Source organism: Leopardus geoffroyi, chromosome D4 (assembly GCF_018350155.1).
Source record: "Leopardus geoffroyi isolate Oge1 chromosome D4, O.geoffroyi_Oge1_pat1.0, whole genome shotgun sequence".
Classification (NCBI taxonomy): Eukaryota; Metazoa; Chordata; class Mammalia; order Carnivora; family Felidae; genus Leopardus; species Leopardus geoffroyi.
In genome coordinates this window covers 81673766-81691133 of record NC_059342.1, presented here as the reverse complement: position 1 = coordinate 81691133, position 17368 = coordinate 81673766, and the positions used below count along the sequence as shown (strand labels likewise).

Below are 17368 nucleotides of genomic sequence, written 5' to 3'. Positions count from 1 at the left end.
TGTCTAGATGATCTATCCATTTCTGTAAGTGGAGTGTTAAAGTCCCCTGCAGTTACCACATTCTTATCAATAAGGTTGCTTATGTTTGTGAGTAATTGTTTTATATATTTGGGGGCTCCTGTATTCAGCGCATAGACATTTATAATTGTTAGCTCTTCCTGATGGATAGACCCTGTAATTATTATATAATGCCCTTCTTCATCTCTTGTTACAGCCTTTAATTGAAAGTCTGGTTTGTCTGATATAAGTATGGCTACTCCAGCTTTCTTTTGGCTTCTAGTAGCATGATAAATAGTTCTCCATCCCCTCACTCTCAATCTGAAGGTGTCCTCAAGTCTAAAATGAGTCTCTTATAGACAACAAATAGATGGGTCTTGCTTTCTTTTTATCCATTCTGATATCCTATGTTTTTTGGTTGGCACATTTAGTCCATTTACATTCAGTGTTATTATAGAAAGATATGGGTTTAGAGTCATTGTGATGCCTTTATGTTTTATGCTTGTAGCAATGTCTCTGGTACTTTGTCTCACAGGATCCCCCTTAGGATCTCTTGTAGGGCTGGTTTAGTGGTGATGAATTCCTTCAGTTTTTGTTTGTTTGGGAAGACCTTTATCTCTCCTTCTATTCTAAATGACAGACTTGCTCGATAAAGGATTCTTGGCTACATATTTTTCCTGTTCATCACATTGAAGATCTCCTGCCATTCCTTTCTGGCCTGCCAAGTTTCAGTAGAGATATCAGTCACGAGTCTTATAGGTCTCCCTTTATAAGTTAGAGCACGTTTATCCCTCGCTGCTTTCAGAATTTTCTCTTTATCCTTGTATTTTGCCAGTTTCACTATGATATGTCGTGCAGAAGATCGATTCAAGTTATGTCTGAAGGGAGTTCTCTGTGCCTCTTGGATTTGAATGCCTTTTTCCTTCCCCAGATCAGGGAAGTTCTCAGCTATTATTTCTTCAAGTACACCTTCAGCACCTTTCCCTCTGTCTTCCTCCTCTGGAATACCAATTATGCGTATATTATTTCTCTTTAGTGCATCACTTAGTTCTCTAATTTTCCCCTCATACTCCTGGATTTTTTTATCTCTCTTTTTCTCAGCTTCTTGTTTTTCCATAATTTTATCTTCTAGTTTGCCTATTCTCTCCTCTGCCTCTTCAATCCGAGCCGTGGTCTTTTCCATTTTATTTTGCAGCTCGTTTATCGCATTTTTTAGCCCCTCCTGACTGTTCCTTAGTCCCTTGACCTCTGTAGCAATAGATTCTCTGCTGTCCTGTATACTGTTTTCAAGCCCAGCGATTAATTTTATGACTATTATTCTAAATTCACTTTCTGTTATATTATTTAAACCCAGTTTGATCAGTTCGTTGATTCTTTTGAGGGGAATTCTTCCGTTTGGTCATTTTGGATAGTCCCTGGAGTGGTGCGGGACTGCGGGGCACTTTCCCTGTGCTGTCTTGAATAACTCGCATTGGTGGGTGGGGCCGCAATCAGACCTGATGTCTGCCCGCAGCCCACCGCTGGGGCCATGGTCAGACTGGTGTGTGCCTTCTCTTTCCCTCTCCTAGGGGTGGGATTCACTGTGGGGTGGCGTGGCCCGTCTGGGCTACTTGCACACTGCCAGGCTTGTGGTGCTGGGGATCTGGCGTATTAGTTGGGGTGGATATGCAAGGTGCATGGGGGCAGGAGGGGTAGGCTCAGCTCACTTCTCCTTTGGTGACCCACTTTGGGAGGGTCCCCGCGACCAGCGGGAGGGAGTCAGACCTGCTGCGGGAGGTGTGGCTCTGCAGAAGCACAGTGTTGGGTGTTTGCACGGAACAAGCAAGTTCCCTGGCAGGAACTGGTTCCCTTTGGGATTTTGGCTGGGGGATGGTCGAGGGAGATGGCACTGGCGAGCACCTTTGTTCTCCGCCAAACTGAGTTCTGTCATCCCAGTGCTCAACAACTCTCCCTCCCGTTGTCCTCCAGCCCTCCCGTTCTCCAAGCAGAGCTGTTAGCTTATAACCTTCCAGATGTCAAGTCCCACTTGCTGTCAGAACACACTCCATCCGGCCCCTCCGCTTTTGCAAGCCAGACTCCGGGGTTCTGCTTGGCAGGCGGGCCGCCCCTCCACCCTGGCTCCCTCCTGCCAGTCGTGGAGGGCGCACCTCCTCTCCGCCCTTCCTACCCTCTTCTGTGGGGCTCTCGTCTGCACTTGGCTCTGGAGACTCCATTCTGCTAGTCTTCTGGTGGTTTTCTGGGTTATTTAGGCAGGTGTAGGTGGAATCTCAGTGATCAGCAGGACGCGGTGAGCCCAGCGTCCTCCTACGCTGCCATCTTCTGTCTATTACTTCTTTGAAAAGCCATTAGGTAGGAAAATCAAGATGTGGCACAAGTAAAAAAGTATGAATTCATTTTTTTTTAATTGTACAAATCTGTGTATGTGTATAGTCACTAGAGTAAGAATGAAAGTTCAGTGGGGGAGAGAGGGAGAGAATTGCCAATTAATACATGGTTGTAACACCTGAATTTCCTTAAATTAATATATATAGCTCATATAAACCTATTAATATATTAGATTACCAAATAAATAAATAATAAAACAGCGTTAGAAATAGAGAACCCAAAATAAATCCTTATTTATATAATCAAATGATTTTTTCCCAAGTGCAAATGCAATTTAATGGAGAAAGAAGCAGCCATTTGATAAATTATGCTGGAACAACTAGATATGCATGTAGGAAATAATCAGCCTTGACCCCTGACTCACACCATACACAATAGGCTCATAGACCAATAGGCTCATAGACCTAAATGAGAGGGATAAAACTAAAATTTATCAAAGAAAACAGGATACACACACACACATATGTACATATATATATAAATGTATGTATGTATTTATGACCCTCAGACGAGTGAATATTTCTTTTTTTCTTTTATTTAAATCCAAGTTAGTTAACATATAATGTAATAGGTTTCAGGAGTAGAATTTAGTGATTCATCACATATATAACACCCAGTGCTCATGCCAGCAAGTGCCCCCTTTAATACCCATCCACCATTCAGCCCGTCAACCCCATCCAACACCCCCCAGCAACCCTCAGTGTGTTCTCTGTATTTAAGAGTTTCTTATGTTTTACCTCCCCCTCTATTTTCATCTTACTTTTTCCTCCCTTTCCCTATGTTCATTTGTTTTGTTTCTTAAATTCCACGAGTGAAATCATATATTTATTGTTCTTTGACTGACTTATTTCATTTAGCATAATGTATTCTAGTTCCATCCACATTGTTGCAAATGACAAGATTTCGTTCTTTTCATTACTGAATAATATTCCATTATATATGTATATATATACACACACACATTCCATTATATATATGTAATATATACATTATATTACATATGTATATAATATATATATTGCATATATATGTGTGTATATATATATACAATATTCCATTATACACACACACACACACACACACACACACACACACACACACCACATCTTCTTTATCCATTTATCAGGCAATGGACATTTGGGCTCTTTCCATGCTTTGGCTATTATTGGTAGTGTTGCTGTAAACATTGGGGTGCATGTACCCCCCCTTCAAATCAGCATTTTTGTATCCTTTCAATAAATACCTAGTAGTGCAATTGCTGGGTTGTAGGTTAGCTCTATTTTTAATTTTTTGAGGAACTTCCATACTGTTTTCCAGAGTGGCTACACCAGTTCGCATTTCCACCAGCAGTGCAAAACGGTTCCCCTTTCTCCTCATCCTTGCCAACATCTGTTGTTCCTGAGTTGTTAATTTTAGCCACTCTGACTGGTGTGAGGTGCTATCTCATTGTGGTTTTGATTTGTATTTCCCTGATGATAGTGATGGTGACATCTTTTCATGTGTCTGTTAGCCATCTGGATGTCTTCTTTGGAAAATTGTCTATTCATGTTTTCTGCCCATTTCTTCACTGGATTATTTGTTTTTTGGGGTGTTGAGTTTGGTAAGTTCCTTATAGATTTTGAATATTAGCCCTTTATTCAATGTATCATATGAAAATATCTTCTCCCATTCCATTTGTTGCCTCTTAGTTTTATTGATTGTTTCCTTCTTTGTACAAAAGCTTTTTATCTTGATGAGGTCCCAATAGTTCATTTTTGCTTTTATTTCCCTTGCCTCCGCAGATATGTCAAGTAAGAAGTTGCTGCAGCCTAAGTCAAAAAGGTTACTATCTGTTTTCTCCTATAGGACTTTGATAGATTTCCTTCTCACATTTAGATCTTCCCTCCATTTTGAATTTATTTTTGTGTATAAGATACCTAGGACTAAACCTAACCAAAGAGGTAAAAGATCTGTATGCTGAAAACTATAGAATACTTATGAAAGAAATTGAGGAAGACACAAAGGAAAAACATTCCATGCTCTGGGGAGCCTCGGTGGTTCAGTTGGTTAAGCGTCCAACTTCAGCTCAGGTCATGATTTCGTGGTCTGTGAGTTTGACCCCTGTGTCGGGCTCTATGTTGACAGCCCAGAGCCTGAAGCCTGCTTCAGATTCTGTGTCTCGCTCTCTCTCTGCCCCTCCCCTGCTCATGCTCTATCTCTCAAAAATAAAAAAGATTAGGGGCGCCTGGGTGGCTCAGTCGGTTGAGCGTCCGACTTCGGCTCAGGTCACGATCTCGCGGTCCGTGAGTTCGAGCCCCGCGTCGGGCTCTGGGCTGATGGCTCAGAGCCTGGAGCCTGCTTCCGATCCTGTGTCTCCCTCTCTCTCTGCCCCTTCCCCGTTCATGCTCTGTCTCTCTCTGTCTCAAAAATAAATAAACGTTAAAAAAAAAAAAAGATTAAAAAATTTTTTTAAAAACATTCCATGCTTATGGATTGGGAGAAAAAATATTGTTAAAATGTTGATAATACCCAAAGCAATCTACACATTCAGTGCAACCCTTATCAAAATAACACCAGCATTCTTCATAGAGCTAGAACAAACAATCCTAAAATTTGTATGGAACCAGAAAAGACCCTGAATAGCCAAATTAATGTTGAAAAAGAAAACCAAAGCTGGAGGCATCGCAATCCCAGACTTTAAGCTGTATTACAAAGCTGTAATCATGAAGACGGTATGGTATTGGCACAAAACCAGACACATAGATCAATGGAATAGAATAGAGAACCCAGAATTGGACCCACAAATATATGACCAACTAATCTTCGACAAAGCAGAAAAGAATATCCAATGGAAAAAGACAGTCTCTTCGGCAAATGGTGCTGGGAGAACTGGACAGCAACATGCAGAAGAATGAAACTGGACCACCTTCCTTCTGCTCTTCTACATGTTCACTCCTCTTCAGTGACCAGTCTCCTCTTTGTTCCTGGAACATAGCTGACATTGTCACATTTCAGAGCATTGCAGCTGCTGGACCTGCTCCCTGACATGCTTTTCCTGCAAATATCCCTGTAGCTCCGTTCTCTGATGCCTTCAATTCTTTGCTCAAATAGCACCTTCTTGGTGGGACCAATCCTCGTCACACTATTTAAAATAGCAGCCTAGGCCCTGGATTCCTGATTTCTTCACAGTGTTGCATTTTGTAGCACTTAAAACCATGAAGTTTACTTACATATTGTTTATTTTCATTGTCATCCTCTACTAGAATATAAGCTCTACAAAAGGAAAGTATTTCTGTCTGATTTGTTCTCTTCTAGAAATTTCCATAAGCCCAGGAAACACGTCCTAAATACCTGTCAAAAAATCGATTATTTTTATATACATTTATAGTTTTCTTTTCTAGAAATCAGGTCATGCTGTTTGTGGAGCAAAAGATAACCCATTTTTATAATCTAGAATTAAGAAGGCATAAGTAAATAAGCTGTCCCCACAAACAAACTTCCAGTTAAAAAAAAATACACCCTACATTGGTTTAGAGAATTTGGGAATGAGATTTAATGCACTGTGCCTCTCTGCTGAGTTTTTGGCACAGGCAAAAACTAACTTAAGGATACTAAAGCCAAAATATTTGCAAATGTTTTACTTTTAGACACAATATGTAACTAGCAAATATATTACAAATGCAGTCTCAACTTCTTTACTTTAAACACTTAGAGCAATACTTACTTTTTATAACTATAGACATGATAGACAAAAGGACAAAAACACTAAATTGTTTATTGTTATCTCCTTTACATAAATTTATACACACTATGAATTATTATTAAATTTCATATTAGTCATTTTTTTATACAAACAATAGCATTTATTTACCATTTTTAATTTTAATTACAGTTTAGTTAACAGACAATGTTATCTTAGTTTCAGGTGTTCAATATAGTAATTCAATAATTCTATTCATTATTCAGTGTCATATTAACTATTTTTATTTTGTTTATCAAAAACATATTGCACAAACCTTAATACTAACTCAGCTATAATGGCCCAGATATTAGTTTTGTTCTATAAACAAGTAGCATATCACATTTAAGAAGTCCTCTTTTAAAAACTTTTTATAGTTTATTAATTTTTTTTTAATTAAAAAAAATTTAACATCTATTTATTTTTGAGACAGAGCGAGACAGAGCATGAACAGGGGAGGGGCAGAAAGAGAGGGAGACACAGAATCAGAAGCAGGCTTCAGGCTCTGAGCCATCAGCCCAGAGCCTAATGCAGGGCTTGAACTCAACGGACCGCGAAATCGTGACCTGAGCTGAAGTCGGACGCTTAACCGACTGAGCCACCCAGGCGCCCCAATAGTTTATTAATTTTTTGAGAAAGAGAGTGCAGGGAGGGGTAGGGAGCAAGGGAGAGAGAGAGAGAATCCCAGGGAGGCTCCACACTGTCAGTGAAGAGCCCAATGTTGGACTCAAACTCACGAACCATGAGATTGTAACCTGAGCTGGAATCAAGAGTCAGACACTTAACTGACTGAGCCACCTAGACGCCCCTCACATTTGAAAATTCTTATCTCTTTAACTTGGCATCAGTAAGTTAAGGGGTCAGAAGGTATAACTTATACAAAATGCAACGTAATTTAGACCGCAAATCTTAGTCTAAGATTGTTTCTCTTCTTCAAGAAGAAACAGAATGTGTAACCTTCCTTCAGAAAAAGAAATTCATGTGTTTTGATATCACAGCAATTCATTTATATCTCTTCAGATAGATAAGGCCATACCTTAAAATTTTGACTTGACAAAAATGAGAGTTGCTGATAATGCCATATACCAACGCTTATGGGAGAATAATGAGAACAAGAAAATATACCTAAGGCTAAGGAAATAGGTTATGGAAATCATAACCTGAAAAATAGGCAGGGAATACAATCCAAGTAGGGATCAAAAAGGGGGGAGAGACCATTGAAATCAAGGAAAACAAGGAAACAAAGGCAGTCAATGTATCAGTTAGCTTTTGCTGCATAACAAACCATCCCCAAATTTAGTGGCTTAACAACAACCACTTGTTTATATGACAATTCCATGCACTTGCAATTTGAGCAGGGAATGTGCCAGCTGGATAGGGCTTCTCATCTGGGTTTGGTTCAACTGATCACAACAAGGGCTCACTCATGCTTCTGCTGTCACCTACCAGGTCACCAGGGAGCTGGTTGATTGTTAGCTGGAGCATTTTGGTTCTCCCTCACATGGCCCCCATCTTCACACACCCTAGCTTGGACTATTTCACATGGTGGTCTCAAGGTTCCAAGAGGAGAAGGAACAGAGTCTACATAGGCTTGGAAATCTCACACCACTTTCACTGAATCTATTAGTCAAAGTCAGTCAGAAGTCCTGTCTCGATTCAGTGGGTAAGGAAACAAACCACATTTATAAGAGGGGCAGTGAAGTAATTTGGCCATTTTTGCTATCTACAACAGTCACCTACACAATTTTTCAAGGAGGTGTCTCTAGAAACATCACTAGGAAAATTAAGAATATGAGTAACTGTTACTTAGAAAAAATAATTTTCCTCCTATAAAGTATCCCCAGAGCTAGTTTCATGTCCCTGTTCCTCAGGCTATAGATAAAGGGGTTTAACATGGGTGTCACCACTGTATATATAACTGAAGCAATTATATCTTTGACTTTGGAATTGTTTGATGAAGGAATGAAGTAAATCATTGCAAGAGTCCCATAGTACAAAAACACCACAAGGAGGTGGGAGCCACAGGTGGACAAGCCTTTGCAGATCCTCTTGATGGAGGGAACCCCTAGGATGGTGGCCCCAATGCGAATATAAGAGCCCAAAATAGCACACAATGGCAGGAAGGCAAACACGCCCCCCTCGGTGAAGATAACTAGCTCATTGAGGGAGGTGTCTGAGCAGATCAACTTCAAAAGGGTGGTGAGATCACAAAAGAAATGAGGGATGGTATTGTCAGCACAGAAGGACAGGCGGGACAGAAGGAGAGTATGCAATAGGGCATGGGCACATGAGAAGAACCAGGATCCAGCCACCAGTAAGATACACAGCTCCTCCCTCATGACAGTGGTGTAGTGGAGTGGTTGACAGATGGCCACATACCTGTCATATGCCATCACTGCAAGAAGGAAATTGTCAAGACAGACAAAAAATATGAAAAAATACATCTGGGAAATGCATGCCACATTGGGGATGGACAAGTGCTGAGTCTGCATGTTCATCAGCATCTTTGGGACGGTGACAGATGAGAAAGATATCTGAGAAGGCCAAGTGGCTGAGGAAGAAGTACATGGGCGTGTGGAGGCGAGAATCCAGCCTGATGAGCAGGATGATGAGCAGGTTCCCCAGCACCGTGGTCAGGTACATGCCCAGGAACAGGGTGAAGAACATGCCCTGCTGCTCTGGCCGTATGGGGAGCCCCAGGAGTAGGAACTCGGACATGCTGCTCTGGTTCTTAGGCCTCATGTTGTTCTTATCTCTGCTGGGGATGGAAGGAGTAGGAAGTGTCAGGGACTGAGATATGGTGGTTATCATCACTATGTGTACATTACAGCCACATGCTGTTTCTCCTGGAAACTGTATCAAAATTCAGACACACCACACATTTTGCTGTCTGAATCTTCCATCTGCCCCATTGTGGTCACAGAGTACATCGGATTTCCAACAGCAAACAAGATTTCCTTCAAAGGAGGCCAGCATAAATTTCTTTACTTACTTGACCATGTTCCAGATACTTTCTTGGCACTGAGAATAAAACAGAAAATAAAATATGCAATCCTCTTCCTCCTTAGAGCTCACAATTATTGAGCACAATATAGAGTACTGATCAGGAGCTAGGGCTCTGTAGCTAAAAATCTTGAATTGGACTCCAACCTCAATAATTTTTACTCCCTGAATGACCCTGGGGACTTTCTCTTTGTCACCATAATCAGAGATCCTACTCTTCAGCATTCTGCTGTTCCTGCCCTTCATTCATTTGGCAGAATATTCTAGTCCATGTTTGGAATTGTTTCAGGGCTTCAAAATTACCCCAGCCACCTGCTTGATTACCTACTTATACTCATACATATGATGACCCTATATTATCTTATCCAAGCCAGCATGCTTTAAGAGTGAAAAGAGGGGCACCTGGCTGGCTCAGTCGGTTGAACATCCAACTCTTGATTTCGGCTCAGGTCATGATCCCAGGGTCATGGGATCAAGCCCTACGTCGGGATCTGCACTGAGCATGCAGCCTGCTTAAGATTTCTCTCTCTCTCCCTCTGCTCAGGCACTCTCCCTTTCCCTCTAAAAATAATTTTTAGAAAAGATTGAGGAGAGACGTTATATACCAGAACAATAGGTCTACACCAAGATTTTCCTAGGCAAGCCAGAATGTATGATCACCTACTTACACCACACTTTACAATTTTCAAAGGTCTTTCACATGCACTTAATTACATTAATTAGTAAACATTTATTGAGTGCCTGTAAAGCAGAAATTCCAGCAGTTAATTCTTTCATCTTAGTATAGTGGAAACAGGTGTGAAGTCACATACTCCATGGCATGTAGTGGTTGATAGACTCTGATATAAAGCATACAGATTCTGATAGTCTTTACACTAAAGGCCAGGCTCCCTTGCTGGGAATTAAATCAGACTTAGAGGCCACATACAGAAGCCCTACGATGGAACCCAGTGAGACAGCATCATTCTAACGATAGGGATCTGATAGAAAAGTCTCTTCAAAGAACACAGATGAGCTCAGCCATTTCTGAGCTCATCTCAGTCAGTGGGACCAGATGGAGGGCAGTGACTTAAACCTTCTGCTGATACGTGGCTGCCCAGTGACATTCATTGGATAAAACTTCTCTTTGGAATTCAAGCATTTGGGGGGTGAAATCCAAAAGTTTTGTGTCAAGTAGAATCTTCACCTTCAATGATTGGACCAGGAAGAATAGAACCCTGATGCAAGCCAACCCTGTGTGAAAGAAACGGCTGGATACATGCCTCAGGAAGGAGGAAGGGAAGCTGTCTGCTGGAGTTTGAAAGAGACTGTTTGGATGTTTCCCCTGCCTTTGCACAAAATACTCTGAACGGTCAAGAAGTGACTAGCAAGTTTAAAATCTCATGCCTTTAGGGAATAATCATGATGCTAGCACCCATTTAGTGCATGCTTATCACATGCCACATACTGGGTGGAATATTCCTATCACTTTACAGTTCAGCCTTCTTAGCCTCACAGAGGTTGAGCCCACAGTCCAAAATGAAGTGTCAAAATAAGAATTTGAAATAAAATGTGTGTGACACCAGAGCCTAAGCACTTAACCACTACCATGTTCTCAAGAGTAGAAATATGGTTGGGGCACCTGGAGGCTCAGTCGGTTGGGCAGCCGACTTTGGCTCAGGCGATGGTCTCACATCTTGTGTCATGATCTCGCGGTTTGTGGGTTCGAGCCCTGAGTTGGGCTCTGTGCTGACAGCTCAGAGCCTGGAGCCTGCTTCAGATTCTGTGTCTCCCTCTCTGCCCCTCCACCACTCATGCTCTCTCTCTCTGTCTCAAAAAAAAATAGGTAAACATTGAAACAAATTTTTCAAAGAGTAGAAATATGGCATTTTGTAAGGCCAATGAAGAAAAGTGCCCTCAGTGCACTGTGGGGTCTTTAAATCACATGGACAAATGGCTTACAACCTGGCTTGAGAATGACTCTTCTTGGAGCTGGATATCTCTGTCTGAAATAAAAGGAGATAAGACATAAGAGGAGAATGTAGCTATCAGACTGTTTATCCAACACATACACATATACACACACATCCATACACAAACACACCCATGCATATACACACACCCATGGACATACACACAAAACTATGCACACACACACATGTTGCCTTATCATGGTTTTAGTTCTCTCCCTTCTATACCCATTCTTGTTTAAAATAGAGTGTGAGTGTTTTATACGTAAAAACACACATGTAGTCACACACACATGCATACCATCACAGACCTCAGATCTATATGCATTCTCTTCATGACATAAACTCATTCTAGGTAAAACACAGTCAGGGTTTGTGTTACTTTTACATGAATTTACACACAACGGATAAATAAAACACTGTTGCACACAACACAATACATAAACATCACAGTCATCCAAACAAAGCACAACCCACACAAAAAAGCACATACTATCTACAGATAGGTACATGTGCAGCAATGCAAACACACCACACACAAACATAAGCATAAACAGCACACGAATACACACATGTACACACACACACACACACACACACACACACACACACACACACTACCAAGAAGAGTTTTCCTTCCATAATCTATTGAAACCCTGTCTACATGAACAGAGTTGGTACGTGAGTCAGTTAACCACTAAGTGCACCGGGTTATACAAACAACACAAAAAAATACACATCCAGTGCCAGGTGGTAATTCTCCATCTTCCTCTGACCTGCAACATTCCTTGGTGAGCTCAGACACTTCTGGTCGAGGTTGTTCTTGGGCCTTCACTTTTTGTTCAGGACACCTGGTATCCAAGGAACAATTTCTCACGACCTAGGGCCCTTGTGAAGGTTTCATCCCTGTTTTCCAGCAGCAGAAAAATGGGCAAGAAGATCTTCATTCACCAACAAGATTAATACCTCGGGGGAACAGCCCAAGCTTCTGATGAGAGCAGAAGCCTATATAGGCTAATTGCCCAATTTCTGGCCTTTCCCTTGGGAGGTAACCTGTGAAGGAACTAGAGGAGCTGAGTCAAGTCCCAGGAGAAGGTGTCCTTGATGTTGGTGTCATGAAGAGCAGAAGTGACCATGGCCACCTTGGCTTCTGAATAGCTATGGGGGTAGCCTTTCCATACCTTACAGAATGGCCAAAACAGGATAAGACCTGGCCCTTGCAGACTCCCAAATTTAAGACCTGGCTTCCATCAGAGCAAGCACTCCACTGCCACCTGAGAGCTTGCAGGTCTCCTCACTCCCCTGAGATACTCTGCAGGGCAGGAGTTGAGGCTTGATCAGGAAAGAGTCAAATGGTGTGATTGATCCCAGGGCATTAGACACAGACTGACCTGAGATCAGTACAAGCTCTGCCACTGGATCATCTAAGCAAGGGACTTACGTTCTGCTCCCTCAGACCTATGGCAGGTGGTAACAGTTCCTTGACTGCAAGGTGTCAGCATTAAATGAGATACTGGTGCTAAAGCACTAAACCCAGCCAGTTTCCTAAAGACAAGCTGGCCTAAGGGACAAACATCCTAATGAATTTGCCAAATGAAGCATTCACTTTAATAACTGTTCAAGTTTGTAACATACCAACCCAAGTCTTCATTTAATTTTAAATTATGCTAGTAGCAGACTCTGGATGGGAAACAGGAACACAAGACTTTATTTTCCATTTTATGCTTTTGATAATGGGTCTTCTTTCTTCTGAAAGTCAGAATAATGGTAATATATGCCATCACAGAAATGTATATATGACAGAAGGAGGAAGAGAGATAGAGATTTTAAGAATTGGCCTATGCCATTGTGGGAGCTGACAAGTCCAAAATCCACAGGGCAGACAGATCTGCAGGCTGGAAATTCAGGCTGTCTTGAGGCAGAGTCTCTTCTCCAAGAAATCTCATTTTTTTATTGGACTCTTAAGGCCTTCAGCTGATTAAATAAGAGTAATCTCCTTTACTTAACATTATTCTACTTTACTTACATGTATTTACTTTATAAAATATTTTATTCATTTACTTAAATTATATTCCTTTACTTAAAGTCAACTGATTGTAGATGTTAATCACATCAACAAAATACCCCCATGGCAACACCTGAATTACTATTTGGTTAAGTAACTGGGTACCATAGCCCAGCCAACTTCACAAAGAAAATTAACCATCACAAGTGGTGAGGTCAGAGTGCCAGTCAAGGAATCCTCACCTGGGAAAAATATGGAGATAGGGTTGCTGTGAGAAAATAGATCAGCAACCAGTAAGGGGTACTGTTCCATCTCTATGAACAAAGAAAATCAAGGATGAATGAGGAGACTGAGTGTACTCAATAAAACATTCTAGTCCCTTGCTCAATTTTTAGTCCTGAGCCACTTTTCAGACCCAGAATCCACTGACGGATGGAGAGACCACGTCCCAAGAAGGAAAAGCCATGCAACACCACAGAGAGTGCGCTCATGATGATTCTCCCTGTCCTTCCCCAGAGGTACCTATGGCCATTTACTTGGGCAAATTTATATGGGGGAAAATTCATCATGGTGTCATTGTTAGAGAGGATGCAAATGGGGACAAGGTATTAAATGGAGTGCTGGCCAAATCGGTTATACAGTGGGTCCACTTAATCTGCAGACTCACTGTGTGACTTCAGTAGTCTCCTTAAATATAATTACAAAGAATGCTTGGCAGTTGGCACATCCCCAACATTGAATCCCTGACCTTTGGGGATCCTCTGAAATTGCCCATCACCAAGTCAGGGCAATAAATCAAAAATAATAATCTGAGGGGAATGGCAGAGAAAGCATGCCAGAGAGGATATCCATCATTTCTCTCCTTCATTCACCATTTGAGTCCCTACAAAAGACAGACCCTGGAAGGTGATAGTGGACTATTGCAAACTCAACCGAGGAGTAGCCTCAATCTCAGCCATCTTCCCAGATGTGGTATATTTGCTACTGAGGACTAGTATGTGGTCTTAGCTACATGGTTTGCAGCCACTGATCTGGTGGATGCATTCTTTTCCACCTCTAATACACAAAAGGATCAGAAACAGCTTGCGTGTACTTTGAATGGAAATGGTATATGGTTTTCCCCAGGGTTCTGCTAACTCTCTTGAATTCTGTCATAATATAGTTGTAAAACATGCAGACAATCTAGATATCCCACAGAACATCACACTGGTCCACTGTATCAATGACACCATGGTAAATGGATCAGATAACCAAGAAGTTACTAGCAAGTTGGAGCCTTAGAAAGACATGTACAGTCTTGAGGGTGAAAGATAATCACTGCAAAAATGCAGGGGACCCATTATACCAGTATCATTTATAGAAACCTAGTGATCTAGGAGAGGGATCAGAAAGCTATGGCTGCACAGAATATCCCCTATAACCAGCTGACAGGAAGAAAACTCCTGAGCATGGTTCATAAATAGATCAGCTCACTGTGTAATTGCAGGTCAAAAATGAATAATGACTCCACTATAATTCATCAAGGTTTGCCTCATAAGGTAGCCCTCAGCTTTAAGCTCTTTTTGGGGATAGCCTTGACTGAAAGAAACTGCTTCACACAAGCATTCTTCCATCCAAGGGCAGCCTACACCCAGTGATCAACATGAGGATATAAAGAGCCATCCCCCTCAATGTCCTAGCTCCAGAGCTCCCAGGAGGGTCAGCTGAGACCTTCATGAGGACTGTATCACAACGCAACTTCTCCCTCTGCCCAACTCTGCTTTCTTCCTCTCCCTTCCACAGATGTGGATCCCTAGAGCCCTCTCTAATAAATGCCCCACAGGCTAATCTCCATCTGAAAGTCAGGTTCCTGCAGAACCCAAACTATAACACTCCCTACTCAACCAAACACACACACACACACACACAAACACACACACACACACACTCATCCTCCCCTTTGATTACTCTATACTTGAGGACAGTAAAGCATGCCCTGGAGATGTTATGGTAAATTTGAAAGGCTTGGAAATAACCTCTATCTTCAGAAGGTGGCCTCAGGAGTTTGTTGTTCCCCTAAGGGCAGCTCTGCTCAATTCGGTTGCCATTGTGATTTCTGTATTGAGAGGGAGGTCACAGTGCAAACTCTCTTGAGGGGTCCGGTTGGAATGAACACACTGTAGCTTCCTCAGCCCAGCAAGGACCCAAAGGAGTCCAGGAGAGCAGAGGCAAACTCATGAGAAGCCAACAGAGTTTCCCCGACCAGGAGAGTTCCTGCCACAGTGAATCTGGGCATCTCTGCCTTCTGCAGAACAGAGAACAACTGAAGGATGCTGAGAGACAGAGGGTGAGGAATAGGGATGTGAGGGCATATCAGAAAACATTTTCCCTCTGGAATCTAGAGCAATCTGCCTATCTGCTTTTTCCTCCTTCCTCCCAACCCCTCTTGCTATCTCTGGCTAGAAGGTCAAAGATCAGCTTTGATGGATAGATAAACTTAACCAATTTTGAAAAGGGGTTCAGGAGGGAGAAAAGATTTTTTAAAACCAGAAAGGGTGAAAAGATATCTGGATATGGACAGTGAACACCAGCATGCTGGCTGCCCACTGACCATCCACCTGACCTGGGTACTTATTTCAGCCTCCTTTTATCTCCTTTAGCTCCAAAAATCACATGGACACAGTATATCAGAGTTCAGCCTAACATATAAGTCTGGCTTTGTATTTTATGATCACCCTATTTGATCCCTATGCCAGTATGTTATTATACCATGATTTGGGAGGAGGGTATTTATTTATTTATTGAGAGAGAGAGAGAGAGAGAGAGAGAGAGAGAGAGAGAATGAGCAGAGGTGAGGCAGAGAGAGAGGGAGAGAGAGAGAATCCCAAACAGTCTCCATGCTCAGCACAGAGCCCAAAGTGGGGCTCGATCCCAAGAGAGTGAGATTATGACTGAGCTATGATCAAGAGCTGGACACTCAACCATCTGAGCCACCCAGGTGCCCTATACCATGGTTTTTAAGGAATCAGATTCCCAATAAGTAGATATGGGGAGTTTAGTGGAAAAGCTACATACATACACAAAAGTCGCCCTCCCTAACACATCCCACGCTTTGAGAATGATTCCCTCAGATTCTCACTTCCAAAGCTTCTTTCTAGTTTGCCACGGACTCAGCCCAGATGAGACACAGTGGTACCCAACATTACTTGATCCCTTTAAATCTTCATCTCACTCTCTCCAGGTATCCCCTTCATAAATAACTTATTTTTGCTGATGCATATTTTACAAACTGTAATTATATGTTCTATTTGCTCTTTAGAATATCTAAAATCACTCAATGCACAAGTAATAGAGGTCAAGTACACCCCCCACCTGTGCTTCCAAGTCCATTGCACTTTCTACCACACCCTTGACTTAATATACACACAGTGCCCCAGCCATCCAAGACCAAATTCCCCATTTTTGTTGCCAATCACACATATGAGAATTTCCAAATTCTGCAATCTGTTTAACACAGAAAAAAAAGATATCCCACCATAACAGCAAAGGTCTGTTTTTAACATGAGGTGAGAAACATTTAAGGAAACAAAATGTGTGGGATGTGTATGTGTTAAAATAGAAAATGATGAAATTGGAAAAAAAATTGATCCTGTGCATGATTGTTTCAGACATATTTTATAGCTTTATAAAAATATGAGAAGATGAAAAGTGGTTAATACTTAAATCTTGAGATTCAGAGTTAATCCTGAATTTGAAACCTATTTTTGGAAATTTACTTGATGTGTGAGTTTAGCAAATTATTTGATCTCTGAATCTGCTTCCTCATTAGAAAAAGGAAATAGGAATAATAATACCTTATGCCAGAGCACCTGGGTGGCTCAGTTGGTTGAGTGTCCAACTCTTGATTTTGGCTCAGGTCATGATCCCTGCATCGTGGGATCGAGCCCTGCATCAGGCTCTGCATTAAACATGGAGCCTGCTTGAGATTCTCTCCCCCTCTCCTTCTGCCTCTCCCCTACTTGCATGCTCTATCTTTCTCTCTCAGTCAAATAAAAAAAATAGCTTATGCCTCACAAGTTTGCAGTGAGGATTAAACAAAATTCTACCTGTATAAGATAAGTGTTTATTTACTGATTCACTCTCAGATTATTCAAAATATGGACAAATACACCATCTAAGAAAGCTTTGTAAATTCATATTAAGGTTAATCTGACCATAAAAGCATTAACGTGTGGGGACTAGTGTTGTTTTAGTATTCAGATTCATTACTTCTGAGAAAATGTACAAATACCTAGTTAGAGAAAAAGTCATTGGCACCAACAGTGATGGGGA

At 41.6% G+C, this 17368-nt stretch overlaps 1 protein-coding gene across 1 annotated transcript; it reads right to left on the bottom strand.

Annotated features, from left to right (window-relative positions):
- Window positions 1-6909: 6909 nt before the first annotated feature.
- LOC123593238 (olfactory receptor 1J4-like) lies at window positions 6910-9508 on the bottom strand. The gene is given in 2 exon segments (XM_045468843.1): window positions 6910-8629; window positions 8631-9508. Coding segments are annotated over 2 exon segments (1008 nt in total). The 5' UTR covers window positions 8912-9508; the 3' UTR covers window positions 6910-7902.
- Window positions 9509-17368: the final 7860 nt, after the last annotated feature.